The sequence below is a fragment of the Calidris pugnax genome, unplaced genomic scaffold, assembly GCF_001431845.1.
Source record: "Calidris pugnax isolate Ruff unplaced genomic scaffold, ASM143184v1 scaffold219, whole genome shotgun sequence".
Lineage (NCBI taxonomy): Eukaryota > Metazoa > Chordata > Aves > Charadriiformes > Scolopacidae > Calidris > Calidris pugnax.
This window is the reverse complement of record NW_015094507.1, coordinates 2,116,639-2,139,066: the sequence shown is the minus strand read 5'-3', so window position 1 is coordinate 2,139,066 and position 22,428 is coordinate 2,116,639. Positions and strand designations below refer to the sequence as shown.

Genomic DNA, 22,428 nt, shown 5'->3' with positions numbered 1-22,428 from the left:
ACTGATTCACCTGAGGTGCTCACCCCCACCTTCTGCTCCTCCTGCTCCACAACAGGCGGAGCGAGATTTCCAAGCGATGAAGAGGGATGCCAGGCGAAACGCTGAGTAAGGCTGGAAACACCTGGAGCGGTGGTGGAGCCACGGTCTTTGCCATCACGTACCCTGCCTCTCAGGGGAGTTGCTCTGAATCCAATTTTCACTTGAATAAGTGAAAAAAAAACATTAAATAATCCAGGTGTGTGGCATTTCAAAGACCTCCTGATTGATTTAGCTCCCCTTTAGAAGCAAAGAAAGCTCATGAAATGAATGGAGGCTCTGGCACCTTTGCTCTGCAGAGCTTGGGACTCTTTGCCCAGCTGGCCACTGTGACCCCCAGCTGTGGAGAAGGGGCCCACATCCCCACGACCCACCTTGGACAACGTTTCTCCTCCAGCAATGGTGGAGAGTGGCACCACAGGTCCATCCCGTGGTGTGACCCATGGACATGGGTAAGGCTCCACCTCGAGGGCTGTGTCCAGTTTTGGGCCCCTCTCAACAGGAAAGACATTGAGGGGCTGGAGCGGGTCCGGAGAAGGGCAACAGGAGCTGGTGAGGGGTCTGGAGCACAAGGAGAGGGTCTGGAGAACTTCTGAGGGAGCTGGGTGTGTTCAGCCTGGAGAAAAGAAGGCTGAGGGGAGACCTCCTCACTCTCTCCAACTCCCTGGAAGGAGGGTGGAGCCAGGGGGGGGTCGGTCTCTTCTCCCAAGGAACAGGCAATAGGACAAGAGGAAACAGCCTCAAGTTGCACCAGGGGAGGTTTAAGATGGATATTAGGAGACATTTCTTCACCAAAAGGGTTGTGAAGCCTTGGAACGGGCTGCCCTGGGAAGTGGCGGAGTCACCATCCCTAGAGATATTTAAAAGACATGTAGATGAGGTGCTGAGGGACATGGTTTAGTGGTGAAGTGTTGGGTTAATGCTTGGACTCTATGATCTTAAAAGTCTCTTCCAAGCAAACCGATTCTATGACTCCGCACCATGTCCCCTTTGGAGGGCAACACTCCCCAGAAAGGCAAGACCACCAGGTCTCCAACCCACAGCCCTTTGGAGCCTCTCCTCCTCTTTAGAGTCCCATTTTAGGTGATCAGGCAAAAGGGAAGCGGACACATGGCTGCATCTCAGTCCTGTGGGGACCAGCCATTGTGCAGAACTACCACAAGCCAAAAAAAATAATAAATAATAATAAAAAAAAGAATTAAAAAAATAAAGAGGCCAACTACAACAATGGCAGGTTGTCTCCGTGTTGCCCAGGGCGAACAGAACAGATGATGGCATCGCTGGGAGCTGCATTTGCTTTTAATTGTCCTCGTTCCGCTGAATAACTAATTTTCTCCTCCTCCCACACAACAGAAGGAAAAAAAAAAAAGAGAGAAAGCAAAAAGCAATAAAAAAAAAAAGAGAAAAAGCATGGGGTTTTTTTGGAAAGGATGAGTTGACTCAATTCCGTCCCTACAGCGCATGACAGCAGGCTGCAGTTTTTAGCTTTGCATCCAGGCAAGTTGAGAATATCGCGGCGTGGATTTGCTCTGCTTCGAGTCTTCTGGGATCAGCTAAAAAATAAAAATAAATAAATAAAAAATCAGTGTTATTCTGGAGAGAGGAGGACACGGAAGCACTAAGGGCTTTGTGCTCGCTCTGCTCTGGTGATGTAGCCAAGCGAAGGTGGTTGTATTCCCAAGTTATTTTATGGGCATGGGAGCGCTGGGAGATGCTGGGAAGCTGGTGAGATCCGAGCATCACAGCCAGGGGAAGGAGGGGATCTCCTCCACCTGGAGATGAACCTCCCTGGGACTGTTCCCCAGCAAAGCCATCGCTCTTCCTTTACCTGTTAAGGACCAGCTCACATTCCCAGCCTTTCCCCGCAGAGGCTGAAAGGAAAACCCCATCCAGGCTGAAGAGCAGATGACCCAAAAAACCCCCCCCAAAGCACGTTTGGCAGGGACCGAGTCCAGCCAACATGGTCTTATGAATTAAAAAAAATAAATTACATATTTCAATAGAAGTACTTTAAAATCATAACCATGAACTGAGAAACTGTCAGATTAAACAACCACAGAAGAAGAGTGAATGTGATTTTCTCTTTTTGTTTTTTTGTTTTTTTGGTTTTTTTTTTTTTTTTTTTTAAGCAGAAGCAAATACGAGGACAATTACAATGAGCTATAAATAAGATAAGGGGATGATCTTGGGAGTTATTAAAGACCACACGTGGGGAAGCTTCACCCCCCCACACACCCCCAAGCGACCTTAACAGCGTTGCTGCAGCTTCTACCTTCTGTCAGAAAAGGTGGATTACCGTTTCCTACCAACCCTCTCCGCGCCGCTGGTGCTTCAGGGACATGCTCTGAAGGGGGAAGTGAGACCTTTCCATGAGACCTTTCCACAAGACCTTTCCATCAGGAAGAGGAAAGAGCTGGGCGATGCTGGTGTGAAATGGTTGTCCCAAGAAGTTGAGTGAAGGCACCAGGCAACGCACTTTATAGCAGGCGGCTGAGCCTTGTGTCTCATCACAAGGATTTTGGGTGCTGGAAGCCTGTTTGAGCTCAAATGAAGTCCTGTGAAAGGCAGAAAAACCCAAGGATGCCACCTCTTACTCAGAAAGTTTCTGAGATGTGGTGGGATTGTCTGAACCCAAGGGCCGAGCCAGGGAAGTGAACAGAGGGCTTCCCACCACTTCTCCCAGGGAGAAGCCCCCAGCAACCTCCCCATCGACATGTTCCTGCCCCGCTGAGAGTCAACACACCCAGCTGCCCTCCTTCTGCTTGGCAGGGGGGAGGGAAATAAAATAAAATAAAGGGCTTTGCCAGCCAGCCACTGTCTCAAGCTGCTGCCTCTCACCAGCGTTAAATCCACGCCATTTCCTACAGCTGAAAAGCAAATTAGCTCATTAAATCACACACTAAGAGCTGCGCAGAACACAGCGGCGGCGCAAAGCTACCTGCCCATTTCCAGCGGTGCTTCCGCCGACGTTCCCAAAGCTTCACAGCTGGAGAAGGGCCCACACTTGCCTCGTTGCCAGCTGCGTTCTCCCTCTCCAGTTCCACATACCCGGGGTTACCTCCCAGGCCTCTCCTCTCTGCTGGGTCCACCATCGATGCCTCTTTCCCTTCAAGCTCGCTCTGAGAGAGGGTGAAGGCCACAGATCTTCTTCAGGGCTGGTTTTTTGCCGGCAGGACGGGGTGATTTAGGCTGTGCATGAAGTGGAGCCATTGTCCTCTCCGGGCTGCCACAGTGTAACCTCCTGCGCTTCTCCCAGCTCCCAATTCCTTCAGAAGCCAAAGGCCTTCCAGTTCGGAGCGCTTCAGTCAGCTGGGGCGAGTCACAGGGGTCGCTTTACTTCTAACCTGACGTTTCTGTTACAGTCGACAGAGCACAAGACCTCTGCATGGGATGTGCATGGACCCAACTGTGCTCTCACAGAATCACCAAATGGTTTTGGTTGGAAGGGACCTTGAAGATCATCCAGTTCCCACCCCCTTGCCCTGGGCAGGGACACCTCCCACCAGACCAGGTTGCTCCAAGCCCCCTCCAACCTGCCCTTGAACCCCTCCAGGGATGGGGCAGCCACAGCTGCTCGGGGCAACCTGGGCCAGGCTCTCACCACCCTCCCACCAAACAAGTTCTTCCCCACATCTCAGCTCAATCTCCCCTCTTTCAGTGTCAAACCCTTCCCCCTCCTCCCATGGCTCCCCTCCCTGATCCAGAGTCCCTCCCCAGCTTTCCTGGAGCCCCTTGAGGGACTGGAAGGGGCTCCAAGGTCTCCCCGGAGCCTTCTCTTCTCCAGGCTGAACCTCCCCAACTCTCTCAGCCCCCCCTCCCAGCATCTCCGGGGCCTCCTCTGGCCCTGCTCCAACAGGTCCACCTCCTTCCTATGGTGAGGAAGGCTCCACACCAGCAGCAGAGATGAGGTGAGGACACCGATTTTCATGTGTCCACCACCATCCTGTTCTCTGTCCTCGCAGCTCACCATCACACCACTCACACTGCTTTGTAGCTGGCACCACATCCTTTTCCAATTTCTCATATCCCCGTAGTCAACAAGATCAGGACCAGAGAAGAAGCATCATTCCCATTTTGGGGAAGATGGAATCAAAAGCTCTTGACATTTTACAAGAGCCCGGCTGTTTAGTTAAAGATTTCGCTTACATTTCATGATTTGTAACTTAAACAGAGATGCCTTTTGAACAGGAATCTCACTTTTGTTAACGTAGGGTTAAATACAAAACGCAGGGAAAGGTCACATCTGAAAGGAGCCCTTCAAATCAACGACTGGGAACAACAACACACAAACTCTTTCCCAATCCCCAGGTGCAACCCCGAGCCCTCACGGGGCAGCAGAGGGGCCATCTCCAACCACCTTCCTCATCCCTCGGAGACAAAGCAACAGACAATCCCAGCACTTCCATTTTTGAAAAGTGTTTACTCACGTAGTTTGAATAAATTAATTTGCAAATAAAAATTAACCTACAGTATAACATAGTTTGAATAAAATGATTAGAACAACTACAATACAGGGGGTTTCTCGCTGCATAAGTTGCATTACTTAATGCATATAATCTGGAAAAATGTCAAAATCAGTTATATTTCTATGGAAAGGGAGTAACAGCAGTTACTTGTACATGACAGCTAACTGAACTTATAATACAGGTTTCCTGACACATGCATTTTCCTGAGTGAACCAAACAATATATATAATTTCTTTTTAAAAATGGAGAAACAACTGACAGTCAAAAGTAAAGAATTCATGACGTCTAAGCAACATAGGTCTCTCTTTAAACCCAGAAAACGTTAGAACAGCTTCGAAAGGAGAAATTAAAGCTACGCTCTAAGCTACTGAAATTTGCTACTGTCAATTATACAGTCTGGATTTTGAAAAAGAAACAAAAATTTTAAAAAAAAGTTTGAAGCGGGCCAAAAAAAAAAAAAAAAAAGCTGAACTCAATGCTAAGAAGGGTCAGGGCGTGTGTCGTGCACTGGCCTGTCCTGGTGGGTGATGAGGGAGAGGAAGAGGAGAGGCTGCTCAGCAGAGCCCACCTCCTCTCCAAGCATCCCGGTCCAGCCCTGGTCCGAGCTCTCCCACCCTCCCCAGCCCATTCGACACTGCTCCCCCCTGCTCCCCCTCCCCAAAAACCCACCCCCTCTCCCCAAAAACCATAAGGAACAAAACGAGCCTCCTCTTTCAGGTCTGTTAAATGTTTAACACTGGGAAAACCCTCACAAACGTCACTAATGCTAAATAAAGAGAGGTGTTAGCATGAAGGGAGGAAAAATAAAAAATATCCTTAATCTAGACTAAGTTGCATATTCGAAGAGTCTGGTAAATATTCTCCTCATAACCAGATCTTAAGCACAGTCCTACGAAAAAGACTTTTTAAAAAGTCCTTCCTAGCTACCTTCCAACGTGGTTAAAGCACACCTTTATGCCATCAGAATTTGCATTAGCTTTGTTTAAAAAGCATTTGAACTATTCTAAGAACTCAGTATTTTAAATTAAAAAAGATTTTTTTTTTCTACTGTTTCCATCTCACATCCTTCTCCATCCAGAACTACTCTACACATCCGATGGCTGGATGTAACACACTATGACCATGCTACTCTCTAAACATTCTACAGATTTTCAATAATAAAGATAAATAGAAAAGAGTTAATATACACGTTATATTTTACAACGTTTGCATCCAAGCTGTAAACTAATGTTTCTTTGAACTATTTACCCTCCATATACAAAAAGAATGAAACAACTTTCAAACACTGTGGGCATGTGATTCAAAACCGCTGAACGGAAGGCATCGAAGTTCACCTCAACACTTCCTTCACCTCTTCAGAAGTAGTTATTAACTAAAAAGAGGAAAAAAAAACAAAAAAAGCAGGGGTTTCCCCTCTTCTTCCCCCCTCCCTCCCCGTTTCTTCCAGACTTTCGTTGTAACAAAAAGAACAACCCCCAAAAATTCTTCATCTTAATGCAAACCAGCAAAGCCCAGAGAATACGAAAAAAAGGGTTGAAAAAAAATGGGGATTGCTTAGCTTATGAGTTTCCTGCAGTCCTCGGAAACACGGCTGTTAGTCCAGAGGTCCCTGGAAAATGAGTCTGATGTAGCCCTGCTCACCAGCCAGCTGATGGGCGCAGAAGGGACAGGCTGCGTGGAAAGTGTGAGTACCGTGGGGGAGAGGGATTTGGGACCAATAGGCCGTTGTCTTTTCAGAGCACACGTGTCCGCAGGGGCTGAAGGCGTGAGTGGGAGGTCCCGCGTCCACGTAAAAACCCGCTTCGCAGCCCAGCCACAGCGGCACGTAGGGGCCGACGGAGCGGCACATGGGGCACTCCCGATCCTTGCCGTCCCTCTCCTCTTTGTTCCCCCAGTTGTGGTAGCCGTGGACGTGGCCGCAGTTCAGATAAACCCAGGGCTGCTTCTCGTCTACCACATCTTTCCTCTTCATGCTGGGAAAGGCCAAGGTGTTGAAGCCCACCGGGCACTGGGGCCTGGCCGCGTTGATCTCCTGCCTGAGGGCCTCCAGGTGCTTGACGGTGGGGGTCCGGGAGAGCCCTTCGGCCGTGCGCCACAGCAGCGTGGCCCCACACAGGTCTATCAGGGAGCCATCCTGCAGCTGGTTCGTTTCGTTCTCCACCTGGTGGTGGACAAAGAGAGAGAGACACCTCACCAGAGGGTACCTGGAGAGCCACAAGATGCGTGGACCTAACACAAATCCGCCTGGAAGAGCCAGACAAGGCATTTCAGGCAAGACTGTCCTTACACAAGACACCCATAGTGTGTCAGGTTTTCCCTCTCCTCTTTTTTTATTAAAAAAAACCACCCTTCTTGACAAGTCTACTTTAGTCCTCCACCACGTTTCAGACTGTTTTCTTCACACACACCTTTCCTCTCCTCCAGAACAAGTCAGCTGTCAGCAATCATGTTCTGTGTAACATGTAACATGCTCTGACAAGCTCTAAGCAATCCTGCTTTAGCAGGGGAGTTGGATTAGATCTCTATGGTCCCTTCCAACCCTAAAAATTCAGTGAAATTCAGTGAAACCCTAGCTAACTGCATCACTTAAGTGTCTGCATAGCATTTCTTTTTGCTAAGAGGATCCCCAAGTCATACCCAAACCAACCCCCTCCTCCAAATGTCACCAATGCTTTGGAAACAAGAGAATCAACTCAGAACGCCAAGGTGGAAATGGATATCCAGATATACGGGCATGTGTCAATAAAACTCTTAATTCCAGAGAAAAGGAATTCTACAGAAAAGGAAAAGCGGGAAAACCTGAAAAGCATAAATTCCAGCAGGAAAATACTCTTTAAAAGGTGGTCAAGGCTACAACAGTCTGCTGTGCTCTTCTGCAAACCAGCAAATGAATTGAGAAGCGCAGCCTAGATCTGCAATTACATACCAGTTTGGAGACAAACACTATCAGTTACCCAGGCTGAGCCAGACACCATCCCACATGGACACACAAACACACAAGGAGCCAGCAGAGCTAATGACAGAGGTGACTTCCACACCAAAGGAGGCAGATTCCAGCCCCTGTTGAGCCATTTTCAACGGGCCGCGCAGCCATCGGTCGCTCCTCTTACCATCTTTCCCCTCTGCTGAGCTGATCTGGTCTCCCGGAGGCTGAACACGTTCCCACACACGGATATCTCCCTCCACACCCCTGGCTTGGAGTCTTCTGTAAATCCATTCCGGGGATGCATGACTAGAACCCCGTTTGTGGTCAGTCCATCCATTTGCCCATCCGACGTCTTCCACTTGGCAGCTTTCTCCTAAGAGAAACGACACCAACACAAACCTTTGATTGATCGGGTTGAAGGGGAGCTATGAATTTGGTTGGAAACTAAGCCTGCACTGAAGCTGGAGGAACAAAGAAAGAGATCTCTTACCCCAAGAAAGATGTTTTTTGAGGAGTCAAACCCCGCAGCGTATATTCTTGCTGTGAAAGGGGGGTTGCGCTCGCATATGATTCTGCAGGCAAACCGTGAGATAGTGCTCTGCACAGATTGCGTATCCGAATTGCTCTGACTTCCAGGAACTGTATCTGTCACTACAAAGTCAATAGGACTCTCCGTTGACCGACCAATCTGGAAAGGGATTTAGAAAAAAAATAACAAAACACACCACAAACCCATTTAGAAGTTTGCCTTTGGGCCTAGGAATATTCACAAACTCAAAACATTTAAAAGCAATCAAGGAAGAATCACAGCATTCCGGCTCCACGAATCTAAACGAAAGGTTTCTAAAGCCACATCTCAATGGATGAGTTATTCCACCTCCATGTGATCAAAGTTATTCTGAAGGCTGAGTACAGCCAACCAAAGGAAGGGGAAATGAAGTGATGTAATTAAGTCAATACTGAGATGATTTCCCATTGAAGGCCGCCTCATCAGAAAGGCTACACTCAGGTCAGCCGGACCAGCTGCGGCAGCGCCAAAACAGCGAGGAAAGAGCCAATTAGATGGAAAAAAAGTGATATTCAGTCACTTTGCACACCCAGAATATTCTGAATGGTGCCAGAGGAGGTTGGAGGTGTAGATGCAGGAAAATGAGATGACATGAGTTGCCTCTCCAGCTCCGGCAGGGCACTGAGAAGTATCAAAATTGTCAGGAAAGAGCAGGTCCAGGATGTTTGTGGTGGGGAGGAGTTACGTTAATGTACATGGAACACAATGTCTGACTACAAACTGATTTTTCTAGTAGTTGTGCCTTCTTTCTGGCTGCGTGGAAGAATGAGCTTTGCAGTCCCACGCAACTCTACTGGCTTTGATAGAATTAAATGGGTTTCACTGCTTTTCCCGTCAACTCATCTTGTCCTTTTCCTTATAAAGCATGAAAAGAAGTTACATCACAGAATGGTTTGGGTTGGAAGGGACCTTGAAGATAGAGTTTCAACCCCCCTGCCCTGGGCAGGGACACCTCTCACCACACCAGGTTGCTCCAAGCCCCCTCCAACCTGCCCTTGAACCCCTCCAGGGATGGGGCAGCCACAGCTTCTCGGGACAACCTGGGCCAGGCTCTCACCACCCTCACAGCAAAGAAGTTCTTCCTGAGATCTCATCTAAATCTCCCCTCTTTCAGTTTAAACCATTCCCCCTCATCCTGTGGCTCTCTTCCCTGACCCAGAGTCCCTCCCCAGCTTTCCTGGAGGGACTGGAGCTATCCTTTAGGGACTGGAAGGGGCTCGAAGGTCTCCCTGGAGCCTTCTCCGGGCTGAACCCCCCCAACTCTCTCACCCTGTTCTCACAGGAGAGAGGCTCCAGTCCTTACAGCATCTCCATGGCTTCTTCTGGACTTGCTCTCTCTTTCCAAACATCCACGTAGCCAGGTTTAAAACTCACTTACACACTACTACCTCTCACTTCCAGACATTTCAACAGCCCCACACGAAATAGCCGGTTACATTAAGACCAATTATTTGCTTGGCAGGAGACCCAAAAGCCCGGGGTGCGTTTTGGTGAAGGCTGGATGTGGAGCTTTCACGAGACCGAAACTGCTCTGGCAGAATTTATTTTTCTTTTTTTCTTCTTAGGCAGGATAAACCCATCACACACGGGGCCTGGCGCTGTCAGAGCGGCACACGCAGGCCACGGCACGCCTGGGGAGACAACACTCACAACCAGCAACAGCTTGTGTGGCAGTCGGTTCCTCCCAGCCCTTTTGCTCCACTGCAGGTATTTGCAGACCTACAAGAGCTTCCCAACAACTCCCACCCTTCTCAGTTCCTGCAGCAGCATCACAGCTAAATGCTGTGACAGCAAAACTCCTTGCCGTAAATCAGTGACGACAACAAAAAAAAAAATCAACGCAAGATCAGTCCAGGAACTGGGAGGAACAAAGCGCATTAAAAAACCTCCCCCAAAACCAAAACCCTGTCTTTTGAGAAGAAAACAGGAAACAATTACAAGATATGAGCGCACACCACAGCTGCAAACGTGTTTGTGGTTCTGTCTCGTGTACACAGGGGCTGCGACACAGTTGCTCTGAACTGCCAGCACATCAGAATTGGGTCTCCGCTCTCCACACCTCCCAGCACTTTAGACTTATTTCTGGGCTTGTTTCAAGGCCTTTGGGAGATTTTAGTTAGTTCAGTTGTGTCGAGCTTTCCTATATTTTCACACTGTACACTTCTTCTACCCTGATCCCAAATCCCTCCGTAAATGCTAGCAGTAAAGTTCCAAGTACTTAAAAAAACCCACGCACTTTATTCTTCATTTCACAAGGAGGGACCAGAAGACAGGTTTCATGACTTGCAGAGCAGCAAAGGCAAAGCCATAACACTGTGCATTAGTCACAAAAAAACCCCAACTTTCACCTCCAACCAAGCCTAAAAGAGATGCAGAGATCTGCAGCCTTGGGAATGAAGGGAATTAAGCGTCTCTGAACAGTCAAGTGCAGAAAAGTGACACGTGCAAACTTTTGGGTCTAAGGGAAAAAGCCTGTTGGGAGGATGCCTCATTAGAAACTACCAAAAAGCCAGAATACATTTATATATCATGTTTACTTCACATACCTGGAACATATCTGTGTTGCTGTCATGTGTATATTCAACTACCACTGTCTGGGCCCGGGACAAAGTGTATGATATGCTGTGTTGGTCCTTATTACTTATTGCCTATGGAAAAAATGCCAAATATTATTGAACCAGTCAACAGAAACTCTACTGAATACAGTCAGCAAAGCAGACAAATACAGAACCAGGCTCTCATTCTGCTCAATTAATGCATCGAGGCAGATGGTTGTTAGTGACACACCTGTAGTTTAACTTCACCAAAAAAACCAGTCCCGACCATTAAAAAAAAAAAAAGCTGCAGGATTGATTCAGCAACAGACCAAACTGGTCCCTTTACCACATGCTGCAACAAAATACATGTAACCAAGTCATATTATTAGTCATGATTCGTGTGAAAGCAGCGCCGGACTTGGCACAAAAGAACAAAACAACTGAGTGCAGAGGCTAAAACTGAACTTAACACCCTTCACAGCCTTCTGAGCCTCAACTTCTCTGACAGCAAAGCAAGGGCAAAAAACTTAGGGACTTCACTCTAAAACGGGATCCGAGCTCATACTAAAACATAACAAGTAGTGGTGGTGAAGGGGGTAAAATGCAGAAACTCGGCATGGGTTGCAGAAGCTGTAGCAAAGTCATCCAGGCTTCTAGATTTTCATTCTGCAACTACCCACTAGGAACTGAACAAACACTCTTCTGGAAGCGCTTCTAAATAGCACCCACTTGAAGACCATAAAGAATTAGCAAAAATAAACGTTCTTTTCACAGACCCTCTAGAGATATAGTTCTATTACAGTAACTTCTAGTTAGCAAAATGCTTCTGGCTTCAGAATATTTTATGCCATTCCTTGAATTCAGGAATCAAGGTTCTAAGTGTCAAGGTATTTAGGAAGTCAAACACTTAACACTACTTTATGTAGTGTTAGGGCCTGATCTTGACACTGGCATCTCTAAACAACCACCAAGTATTCTCTAATTCCATTTGTTTTAGTAGAAATGCTCCATTTATTTTGGAACATAACTGCACATACACTTAAATCGCCACAATACGGAAGTATTTCACAGTAATGCCTTAGCTGTAATATATTAGTTTTGACATGAAATGCAATTCAACTTCAGGATCTAAGCCCTTTCTTTACTGCATCTTAACAGGAATTCTGAACTCTATTCCAAGTGGTATAAAGCCTGCCCTGCAAAACCCACCTGTCCTCATCCCTGGGGAAAGCACCCATGGAATGGAGCAGGGAGCACACACAGAGCTCTGGCACCGCATCGTTTAAAAGTCAAGCTCCGTGGGAAGTGAAGTTAGCCCTAAAGCATGAATGAGTGCGAAATCAGGAAGGGCAGAACAGATGTCTGTAGTGAGTTCGGAAGGAAAACAAAACAGAAAAAGTGTTTTACATGACCAGCCTGTGCCCTGAACATTCATGTTTCAAAAATAAACATTTTTTTCTTTCTGGACACAGCAAGGACTGGGCACCAGATCTGTTTTGCTGAACAGCGTCTTGTTAAACCCGACAGGTACTGAAAAACCTTGGATTAAAACAAACCATTCTTTTCACAGCCAGAACTTCATGCTTTCTACATCATTTCATCTCAAGCGTAACAGCAGATTTCACTGAACTCTTTAGACAGCACCAGAAGAAATAAAGACTTAACCAGACAAAAAAAAAAAATAGAGCTTACTTACCTTTGCTGCTTGAGGGGTACAGGCAATATGCACAGTGCTGGGTTTCACCCCATTTGCCTTGGGCCTTTTAAATAAAGCAAACCTACTTTTTCTTCTTCCTCTATCTCCGTTTGGGAGAGACCCATTGTACCTATCAAAAGAACACAGAAAAAGAATAAAGTCCACCTTCCTGTGTTACTTAGCTTCTCGTGACATCCAGACCCACAAAAACTTTCATTCTAAGCAGAAGGTCTTCTTATTTAATATGGCATTAATAATTACAGATTTCCAATTAATCACACCTGTTTGGAGCTGAGAATTGGTTAGCCCAATATTGAAGTAATGCCCACAGGATTAAAGCATATACACACGCAGCCTGTAGGGCAAGGAATGCTATTCAGGATTAATCTCAAAGCTACTAGTGACAAACAAAAGAGACTCAGATCCCAAAGATGAAAACAAGTGAGGTTATACACCTTTTAAAGCAAGTAAGGTTATGTATCTGTAGCTTTATCTCTGATGTGTTCACACTGTACATGAAAGAGTCTAAATACTCATCAACCCCGGTGTAGACCTAGTATTTTAGAGAGTTTTGGATGAAATAAAACCCCATAAGAATCCTAGAATCGTCTAGGTTGGAAGAGAGCTTTGGGATCATCGAGTCCAACCATCAACCCTACTCTACAAAATTCTCCCCTACACCATATCCCCCAACACCACATCGAAACTACTCTTAAACACATCCAGGGATAGTGATGCCACCACCTCCCTGGGCAGCCTGTTCCAATGCCCAACCACTCTTTCTGTGAAAAATTCCTTTCTAATGTTCAGTCTAAACCTACCCTGTTGGAGCTTGAAGCCGTTCCCTCTCATTCTGTCATTAATTACCTGTGAGAAGAGACCAGCACCAACCTCTCTACAGTGTCCTTTCAAGTAGTTGTAGAGAGTGATGAGGTCTCCCCTCAGCCTCCTCTTCCTCAATCTAAACAGTCCCAGCTCCTTCAGCCGCTCCTCATACGATTTGTTTTCCAGGCCCTTCACCAGTTTCGTTGCCCTCCTCTGCACTCGCTCCAGCACCTCCAGATCTCTCTTGTATTGATGTGCCCAGAACTGGACACAATACCCCAGGTGTGGCCTCACCAGTGCTGAGTACAGGGGGACAATCACCTCCCTACTTCTGCTGGTCACGCTATTTCTAATCCAAGCCAGGATGCCATTGGCTTTCTTGGCCACCTGGGCACACTGCTGGCTCATATTCAGCAGCTTAGAAGAAACAGATATGCTGTCCTCCGAGATGCCAATTTAACCCTTTAGACCCAGATACACTGCAAACCCTCAGACCCTCCCTTTGACCGTGTCAACACCAACAGGCCAGCTGGCAAACTTGCTTTGTTAAAGTCTTCTGTTTGCACTTGAATATTACAGAGTTGGCAACCACTTTCTTATAAAACTCCTTTCATTTTACTTCAAGTCTGAGGGAACCTGTCCTTCCACATTATCCCATCAGTCATCTGTCTGGGTCCAACCCAGAACCAACTTGGAAAGCCTTTCCAAACTGCCTGCCTTTGTCATGAAACGCTTCCCTGGGAAGAACACAAGAGTGAAACCCAAACTTACACCTACTCAACTGTTTAGAGCCCGACCTTCACACTCACACTGTCCCCAAAAGTTATGCCTACTGCACTGCAATTCTCCAATATATCACACTATGTACAAGGCCACCAAAAACAGCAAGCCCACTTTCCTTGGCATGAGACAGCTACCAAAGAGAAGCCTATCAGTTGCACCCTCACCAGAAACATTGCAAGAGGGAGTTCAAGGGAGAGGTTGTGGGACCCTCTCCTGCAGCAACCTGCATTTTATCTGCTCTAGGTGCACCCTGGAATTCTACCTTCATTGCCACTTCCAACCAAGATACAAAGACTTACCCTAATACAATCAATTCACCATATTTTACTGGTGCTTTTGATGGATGATTTTCTTGATCAGGAGAAAACATGAGCTTAGCTAATGACTTCTTCTCAAATTTCAGGTCTCTGATCAAGAGTTGTGGCACACTTGTTTCATTATTTCCTGTAAAAACAAAGATAAAATTAAGAGTAAGAGAAAAGACTCAAATCCATCGATTACACAAACCCGCACACCTATCTGATACAGTAGGCACAGTATTTTGCCTTTTCTATATTTTGGATTTGCCTGAAATAATTTTAAAAACATCCACTGAAAACCACATCAATTAAGGTTGAATTGCCTGGAAGAACCACCAGATCACAAAAAAACCAAAACCCCACAAGTACATTTAGAAAAATTCCAGTATGGTCTTGATGAAAAATCCACGGTCATCTTCCTTCATGCTAGTTTTTAGTATAAATGGCATATAACTTCATTTGTATGTTTAGTTCAATTATCACAGAATCACATGGGGTTGGAAGGGACCTCTGGAGATTATCTAGTCCAACCCCCCTGGCATAGGAGGGGGGGTCCTGTCTACCTAGAACAGGTTGCACGGGAACGTGTCCAGGTGGATTTGGAATGTCTCCAGAGAAGGAGACTCCACCACCTCCCTGGGCAGCCTCTTCCAGGGCTCTGCCACTCTCAAAGTAAAGAAGTTCCTCCTCATGTTTAGGTGGAACTTCCTAGGTTCAAGTTTGTGCCCATTTCCTCTGGGCACTGGGCACCACCGAAAAAAGACCAGCCCCATCCTCTTGACACCCTCCCTTTAAGTATTTATAAGCATTGATCAGATCCCCCGTCAGTCTTCTCATCTCCAGACTAAAAAGACCCAAGTCCCCCAGCCCCTCCTCATAAGAGAGATGCTCCAGGCTCCTCATCATCTTTGTAGCCCTCTGCTGTACCCTCTTCAGCACCTGCATGTCCTTAAACTATCATGAAGTAGAGCCAGAAAAGGATTAAATTTAAAGAAAAAACCGCAAACAACCAAAGCAAGACCTGCCCATTAGCTAGAGAGATAGAAGTTTTCATGGCAAACATCTGATTCAGAACTTTCCAAGAAGTTTCTGGACTTGTAGATGGGAAGAAGTTGTATGACAACTTGGTACCAAGTTTGGGGCATGTAGTGTGATCTCTCGTGTTTAACCAGAGACAGAAGTAATACAAACAGCTGTTTGCAGGAGACTCAGGAAGGGGAATTCAACATAATTCTTGATGAGAACAGTCTCTTGAAGTGCAATTTTTCATTACACTTCTGCTTTGAGGAACAGTTCACACTAGTTATTTTACAGCTTCTCATTAGTAACGTTTCCAGACACCTCTGACCCATCCCTGACCCACTCCTGTAGAGAAAAGCCTTCCCACCAGAGCCCTTGCTCGATAACGAATAAAGCTGATGCCAGCCTGTTTGAGGCCTTGTTTAACAAAACAAGAAGAATCCCTTGGTTCTTTCAAGTAAGTTTTCATACCAACTCAAAAAGCTATTTACTAAGTGGCTTTGTTTTTTTTTTTTTTAGTACTAATGGTTAACATTCTGCCTTCTGTTCAAACAGCTCCTAATGTTTTAATTTCCTCCCCAAATGATTAGCCTATTTTCTACTTGAATATTGATCTCCTCAGCAGTCTCCCTCCCGCTCTTCAGTCATCCATCTGACTTCATCTTGGCCACTGCATTTCACAAGCAAGGCTTCACATTTCTTTTGGTTGTCCTCTGAACTGGCATTTAACAACTCAGAAGAAATACTGCTGTGAAATCTATAGCACCACCCATTAGGAAATAGCATAGGAATAGTAAACACCATGGCAGAATTAAAACAAAAAAGATTTCAATAGTATCCACCCAACACTATGGTGTTTAAAAAAAATAAGCTGATCCATTCACTTAGAGAAGGTGGGAAGACAAGCATTAAAAATAACTTTAACTTTTGCCACTAGTACAAGAAAAGGTTTGGCATAACTTCTCCTCCGCTCACCCAAGTGAACAATTTCATGGAAAACTAAAAAAATACATCTCCCAGTCACAGACTCAGCTTTTGAGTCTCATTAGAGATAATTACACATGAAGAGTGAAAGAAGACTGAAGAAGTTGGTGAAGAGGTGGCCAGTAACCTCCTCATTGGAGACAGCCAAGCAGAAACCGTGAGAGGGGCCAACACTTCCAAGGGACAGACTTCAGCAAGGCAAGAAGTGAACTAGAACTTCTTAATACAAGGAAAAGTGTCCAACATTTAACGCTCAGCTCCCCCCCTTAATACGTTTTTGTTTAACATTTAAAGATATCCAGCCAAGTTTATTTTGGGACCAGCACACATGATGGAGACCCGCTTCTTACTTAAGGATGGTTCAAGAGCTAGCCATCTAAAGCTACCATTAGTAAAACAGCTTGCTTATACATCTTTAAAGGCCTGAACCTAATTTTTTAAAAGATGTCTCATAACATTTATAAGCTGCACACGTCACTTTCACAGCTACTAAAATCCCGTAACTTCAAAATTCAAAGCCCCTAAAAAACCATAATCAGTGCAACGTACATGCTACTTCTCGCCCGGTATGATCTGCCTGATGCACTGTACCCCAAAAAAGGAAGACTCATTTCATTCCCAGAAATAACAAAGATTATATTCTTCCAGTGAGTTCCCAAAGCCTAGTCCGAGTAACATGTAATGTCTGCAAATAAAATTCAAGTGTTCTTCCACTAGAGAGGAGTCTAACGTCCCCTAGGAGAACATCAAACCTGTCCAGTTTTTATTCCTGGAATACTACAAGAGACTTCTTGAAAGTATTAGGAAAGGCTAATTAAATATATTACAGAGACAACTTGGCCCTGTAGTCCCAGTACACAATTAAGCAACCAACTGCTTAAGCAAAAGACGTGCAAGTTTGCTTTTTGCCATTTTGCAGCTGCATCTCTGGCCACCGGTGGAGGAGGCTTCATTGAAGCAGGCTCTGAATAACCAACTGCCCCAAAACTCCTGCAAGTCCCTTCCACAGTGATGAGGAACAAGGTGTTAATTAACAAGATGCCACCCCATCCTACATTCTTCAGAAATCATAGATTTTTGCAAATCATAAGTTTGCTGGTAGCAGCAGATTGTCACCTCAAGATCTCCACTTCTGCTACAGAGAAGGGACTAAAGCCTGAAAACTCCGTGTGCAGCCCTGTATTATACAATATAATTAGTAATGCAACTTGCAAGGCAGATTAAACAGTTTTGGAAAGGCACGACTCGATGGGATAAGAGGCAAACCCAACTATTTGCAGTCAGCAGAAAAGCACGATGGGCACCAGTCTCAAAAATAGGAAACTGGAAGAGGAAGAGCTCGTAAACAAGCGATGCATTTTTATTCTTAATACTGGTTCCTCTGGAGCCTGGAGAAAGCTCCCGGAAGGTAACCTGCACAATACTGTCACATGCAACTCTCTTGTGGGACAGGAAAGAGATAACATCTAAACTGAAACAGAAAAATAAAAAAATTGTTTTGTTTGAGGAATGGAAATCCTGCTTTCTCACAAACCTTCCTGTTCCACATTCACTTGAGTCACAGAAGGCAAAGACTGCGATGGGAGAAAGCAAACCAGAGATTTCTGATTCCATTCAGGTTCGAAGGAAAAGCCTTATCATCATCCTGTCACATTCACACACCAGTCTCTGAAGGCAGATTGTCTGGGAAGACCCAGCAAACCGTCCTTCAGAGTAGATGAAGAGTCAAAGAGCCTGCCTGCTTTCACTCAACATGCCATTTTCAGCGGGGCACCTAGAGATATGCTGAATTTTGAGTGGTTTTCAACTATCAGCTTTAGCTCACCAGCTATCCTCCATCATCCAGCTGCCTTTTCTGATCACGAGACTCATACAGGACTGGTCTTTGGTGGCTTCTTCAGAAAGTCTTCAGATGGCGTTTGCTCTGAGGCGCAGTCCCTCGTGAATGAGTTCCCTATTTAATAGGCCAAGTGCAGCTTTTTGGAATTGCAGCAAGAATAGCAGTATCTTAATGGTTAAAATGAGGCAGGGGGGAAGGGAGAACATAAATTCAATGAGCCCAAGCAGAGATTCATTAAACACTCAACTGTGAGCTAAAAATACTAGAATAAAAGTCTCTTTGTAATAAATTACCATCATTTTCTAAACACAGAGCCAGCATTATAGGCTGCTAGCAACTGTAGCTAGTGCCAGACTAGCCCTTTTCTAAAAAACTGCATAAAAAGCCCCCACTTCCACAGTAGAAAAAGAAGTCCTCTGTCAATGAGTACATTAAATAAAAATATGCTGATTCAGATATAAAAATGGGGGGGAGATATCAAATTTTTGCATTATGTTCTTTATATTCTGTGTCTACGTATTCTAAGGTTCGGATTTTTCTGGCTTTTAGAAATAAAGCACAAAACAGCTTGTCTACTGACCTTTTTATTTTTATACAATTTGCTATTTGTAGTTCTCCATTTACTATCCTTGTAATTCTCATATCCACTCCTCCCTCCGTAATTCTGTGTTAAATCGGGGAGGGGGGGAAATACAGTCAAAACATAATCCAGCCCTTCTCACAGATATGCAGTGACAGGACAAGAGGCAACAAAGGAGCTGCAACAAAGAAATCCCTATTAACCATTGTGGGGAGGGAGGAAAAACATAAATGAAGAGAGTTTGTGGGATCTCCATCCTTGGAAATACCAAAACCTCAGCTGCACATGCCCCATGACAACCTGATCAAAGGCCGTCCGGTCCCACTTTGAGTAGGGGGGACATTTATTTTGAGACAATCTCCCAACCTAAATTATACTAGGAATACAATTAACTTTAAGAAGCCCAAGACAAAATTTTAAGGTGCATATTTCAGTTGCTTGTTAAGTGCCACTTTTCATCAGTTAGACCTAAATTATGAGCAACTCCATTACCAATGAAACAAAATTTTATCCTGAGATTTACATATTACCATCTATTGCTTTGTTTGGATTTAAAACCCCATTCTTCTCTTCAAACCAAGAATTCATATTGAATAGTGTAGTTACCTGACAAAACACCAGTAGGACCCCAGTTTGCCAACATCCATTTCCACATTTAAGCTCTTTAGTACTCCAGTTTCCAATCTTACAGCTGCAAGATCAGAAACCAAAACTCCCCTGAACACACACACAGTAATTTAGCGCTGTATAATCTCTTCTACGGTTACATCTCACCCCTTCAAAGGCAAAAATCTTGACTTCCAGATTTAAAGGACCAGAATATGAAAGTTAAAGTCACTGTGAGACGCAAAGGACCCATGCAGAATTCTAGTCTCTCAAGATGAAGGGTATTTGCAAGCATGGAAGAAAGAAGCTCTAAGTAATGAGAGAAAAGTTAAAAAAAAAACCCAAATCAAAGTAAATCCCAGGAGACTGCCTGCTTGTGCAAACACAAGTCCAGATTTCACAAACAATAGCAACGATATTCCTGCTGATCCACACTAGTGCGAGCAATAAGGAATTGGCTTCTTGCATCACCACCTTTCTGAAAGCTGAGACACAGATTGGGATTCCCCCCCTAACCATTCTATGATTCTATAAATTACTTTCTTCTACAAGATGGTTAAATCACCAGTGGGAAGTTATTCTCCTTTAACTGTTTTTTTTTTTTTTTTCCCTAGCAATCTCTTTGGTGGCTTTTGTTAAAATAGTTTTTACTGAAGAAATCACCTGGGTAAAAAGAACACACAGAAGAGCATGTGTTTATCAACGAGTTTTCACACTTCCTCAGTTTCCAGTTAAAAACAAGTTCACATTTCCCTTCACACACGTACCTGGAACTTTGAGTTTTGCAGGTTTTATATTCCACTTTTGAGATTCTATTTACACCTTGCATCCTTCACTACAGATGCCCAGGCAAGGTATAGCGATGCAGCTCTTACCTATTCTAACTGCACTGTCACTTTAGGTCAGTAGTCCTAATTTACCTTTCTAAGGAAGGATAATTCATTTTATCCTTTCTAGAAAAGGGAGTTGCTCATCAGCAAAAAAAAAAAAAAAAAAAAAGAGTTAGCCTTGGGACTGTGGAAAATTAGTCCAGCCTTTTGCTTTTGTATGGCTTATTCTTTCCTTAGTCTATACTGTTCGCCTTTTCTTTTATAACCTCTGAATAAGCTTAGTCATCCAACTATGCACACAAAAGTGTCTTATGATATGAAAGCAGTGAAAATAAGACAAGGCCAAGCTCTGGAATGAGCAAGCAGTCTCTCCTGCACAGGGTAACAAGCGCGGAACAATGCAAACAACTCTCTGCTGCCGTGTCTTGAGAACATCTGCAAAAATCTCAAGAGGGGGTTTTTCATTGTCATAAACAGAATGAAAGCATCTTTTTACCACGGACATCTGCCATTAGTAGGCTGGTCAAGAGTCACAGAACACCGTAAAAAAAAAAAAAAAAGAAGAAAAAAGAAAGGCATGTTGCCTGTAGACACCTTCAGAAGAGGCACTAACTTGATACACAAGAGCAAACCTGCTTTGCACCAAGGCTACAACTAACTTTTTCCAGGCTAAGAAATGGCAGTTTTAGTCAGCTTGCCATCCAGTGTCCTGCTCCAAGTCCTTGTTTCAGCCTCAGGAGCAAGCCTGAGAAGTTCTTAGCAATTTTAGGGAAGGCAGGAATAGGAGTGTGAGGACAAGCACCTTTGTTCAATGAAGAAGGCAAGTGTTTTAGAACAAGACTTCTATTATAGGCACTTATGAGAGTCTGGACTTTATGACAGTACTCAAAAATAGCATTCCTGTTCAGAAGATGGAAAAAAAAAATCTGTCTAAGCACAGGGGCCTGATTTCAGTCAGACCTCTGCTAACTTCAAGTCCTGTGATTCTGAACTGCTGCTGATGGGATGAGATGGTGCCTGGTGTATTAAACCTGGAAGATTTGCGTAAGCACTAACGATCCGCTCTGACAGAGTGACAAAAACAAATTCTGAAAATATTCCCCCCGAAAAAAAAGAATGAAATAAAAATCATCCAGCCTTTTTTTTTTTTTTCCAGTTAGGAAAAGTAACAGCTGATCCTCCCCTGAGGAAACCACGGTAGCCTCCTACAGGTTCTAAATGATGTAATTCAGACTGCGTGTGGGAAGCTGAAAACATTTGTCTTTCAGCACAAGGTGTCTATTTTAAAAAGCTGCCACTGCGATATTATCCATAACCTTAATTAGCCGAGAAAGTTCTTCGCCAGCGAGCCCACGGCGTTTACATGCAGCCTCACGCCCCCTTACCACCCATGTCCTCCACGTCAGCTCTGGGATACACCAGTGACGAAGCGCGCATCCTCGCAGGAGGCAGAGCTCCTCCGCCGGCCGCCCCCGCACAGCACCGGGTCCCACACGCCGCAGGTTGGACTCGCTCAATCAATCAGCTGAGCCACCTGTGAAAGTTATTCACACCAGCTACTTTCAAGAAGATTCATTTCCAGCTTTCTACCCAAGCTGCTGGCTCTACTTGCGCTTGGGCTGGTACGGCAAACTCTGCGTGTTTTGTTAAAATGGGACAGCTTTGATTTCATGCTCAGATTATCATACAAAGATTATTTAGATAACCTGCAACGCATGAAACCATAAAACAATAAAGCAGAGGCCCGCTGACAGAAAATTAACTGTTCATTAGCTGTAGCACTATATATTTGTACCTTTGGGGAGTGCCTTGCAAAAGTACAAGCATTGATCTACACTAGTGCGAGCAGTAAGGAATCGGCTTCCTGCATCACCGCGTTTCTGAAAGTTGAGACACAGCCCGAGATTCTGTGAAACTCAACCAAAAAAAGCTTTGTCCAACACTGGCACAACGTGGCAAAAGGATGGTTCCCATACAGAGAACTTTGCAGTCGGGATCCTTTAAAATTATGTCCTTTACTGCCTTCAGACACATTATGCAGTATTACCTTAAATATAGGCAGTCTCAACTTCCAATGAAAGTCAGTGACAGAAGCACAACTTTATATATATATATAAACACACAGAGAGATTAGGAGTTTATACCATATACAGAGGTATTTTACTTTCAGAAGGGCCGCTACGCAAACAGACAGAGCTTTTTATGCTCTGATGACTAAGCCCAGGCAGATCTACTGCCTGATGCACCTGAACTAGAACACAGCCACCGACCCCGTGCTTGCAGAAAACCACAGTGACTTCTTGTTCTACAGATCTCAACGTTACGGTTCTGGTTTTTTATGAGCCTCTGACTTCCTGACGAGGCGGTTTACGCACCGAAGTATCCGGTAAATAGGTGTCTGTATTACACTAGAGCCTTCTCACATAGCGTGC

The 22,428-nt window shown here is 44.9% G+C and overlaps 1 protein-coding gene across 3 annotated transcripts in view; it reads right to left on the bottom strand.

Moving 5' to 3' along the window:
• Positions 1 to 5,156: 5,156 nt before the first annotated feature.
• The window catches only part of PELI1 (pellino E3 ubiquitin protein ligase 1), a 31,958-nt gene continuing 14,686 nt past the window's right edge, over positions 5,157 to 22,428 (bottom strand). Inside the window, exons 2-8 of one of the 3 annotated variants that reach the window (XM_014964764.1) lie at positions 21,382 to 21,530; positions 14,137 to 14,281; positions 12,230 to 12,359; positions 10,543 to 10,644; positions 7,919 to 8,116; positions 7,613 to 7,801; positions 5,157 to 6,663 (exon numbers count right to left, since the gene is read on the bottom strand). In XM_014964764.1, the coding sequence (XP_014820250.1) occupies positions 6,097 to 6,663; positions 7,613 to 7,801; positions 7,919 to 8,116; positions 10,543 to 10,644; positions 12,230 to 12,359; positions 14,137 to 14,281; positions 21,382 to 21,433 (1,383 nt within the window). In that variant the 5' untranslated portion in view covers positions 21,434 to 21,530 and the 3' untranslated portion in view covers positions 5,157 to 6,096. Of the gene's footprint in view, positions 6,664 to 7,612; positions 7,802 to 7,918; positions 8,117 to 10,542; positions 10,645 to 12,229; positions 12,360 to 14,136; positions 14,282 to 21,312; positions 21,331 to 21,381; positions 21,531 to 22,428 lie in introns of those variants that run through there. The other 2 variants (XM_014964765.1, XM_014964763.1) reach the window with 2 other exon arrangements.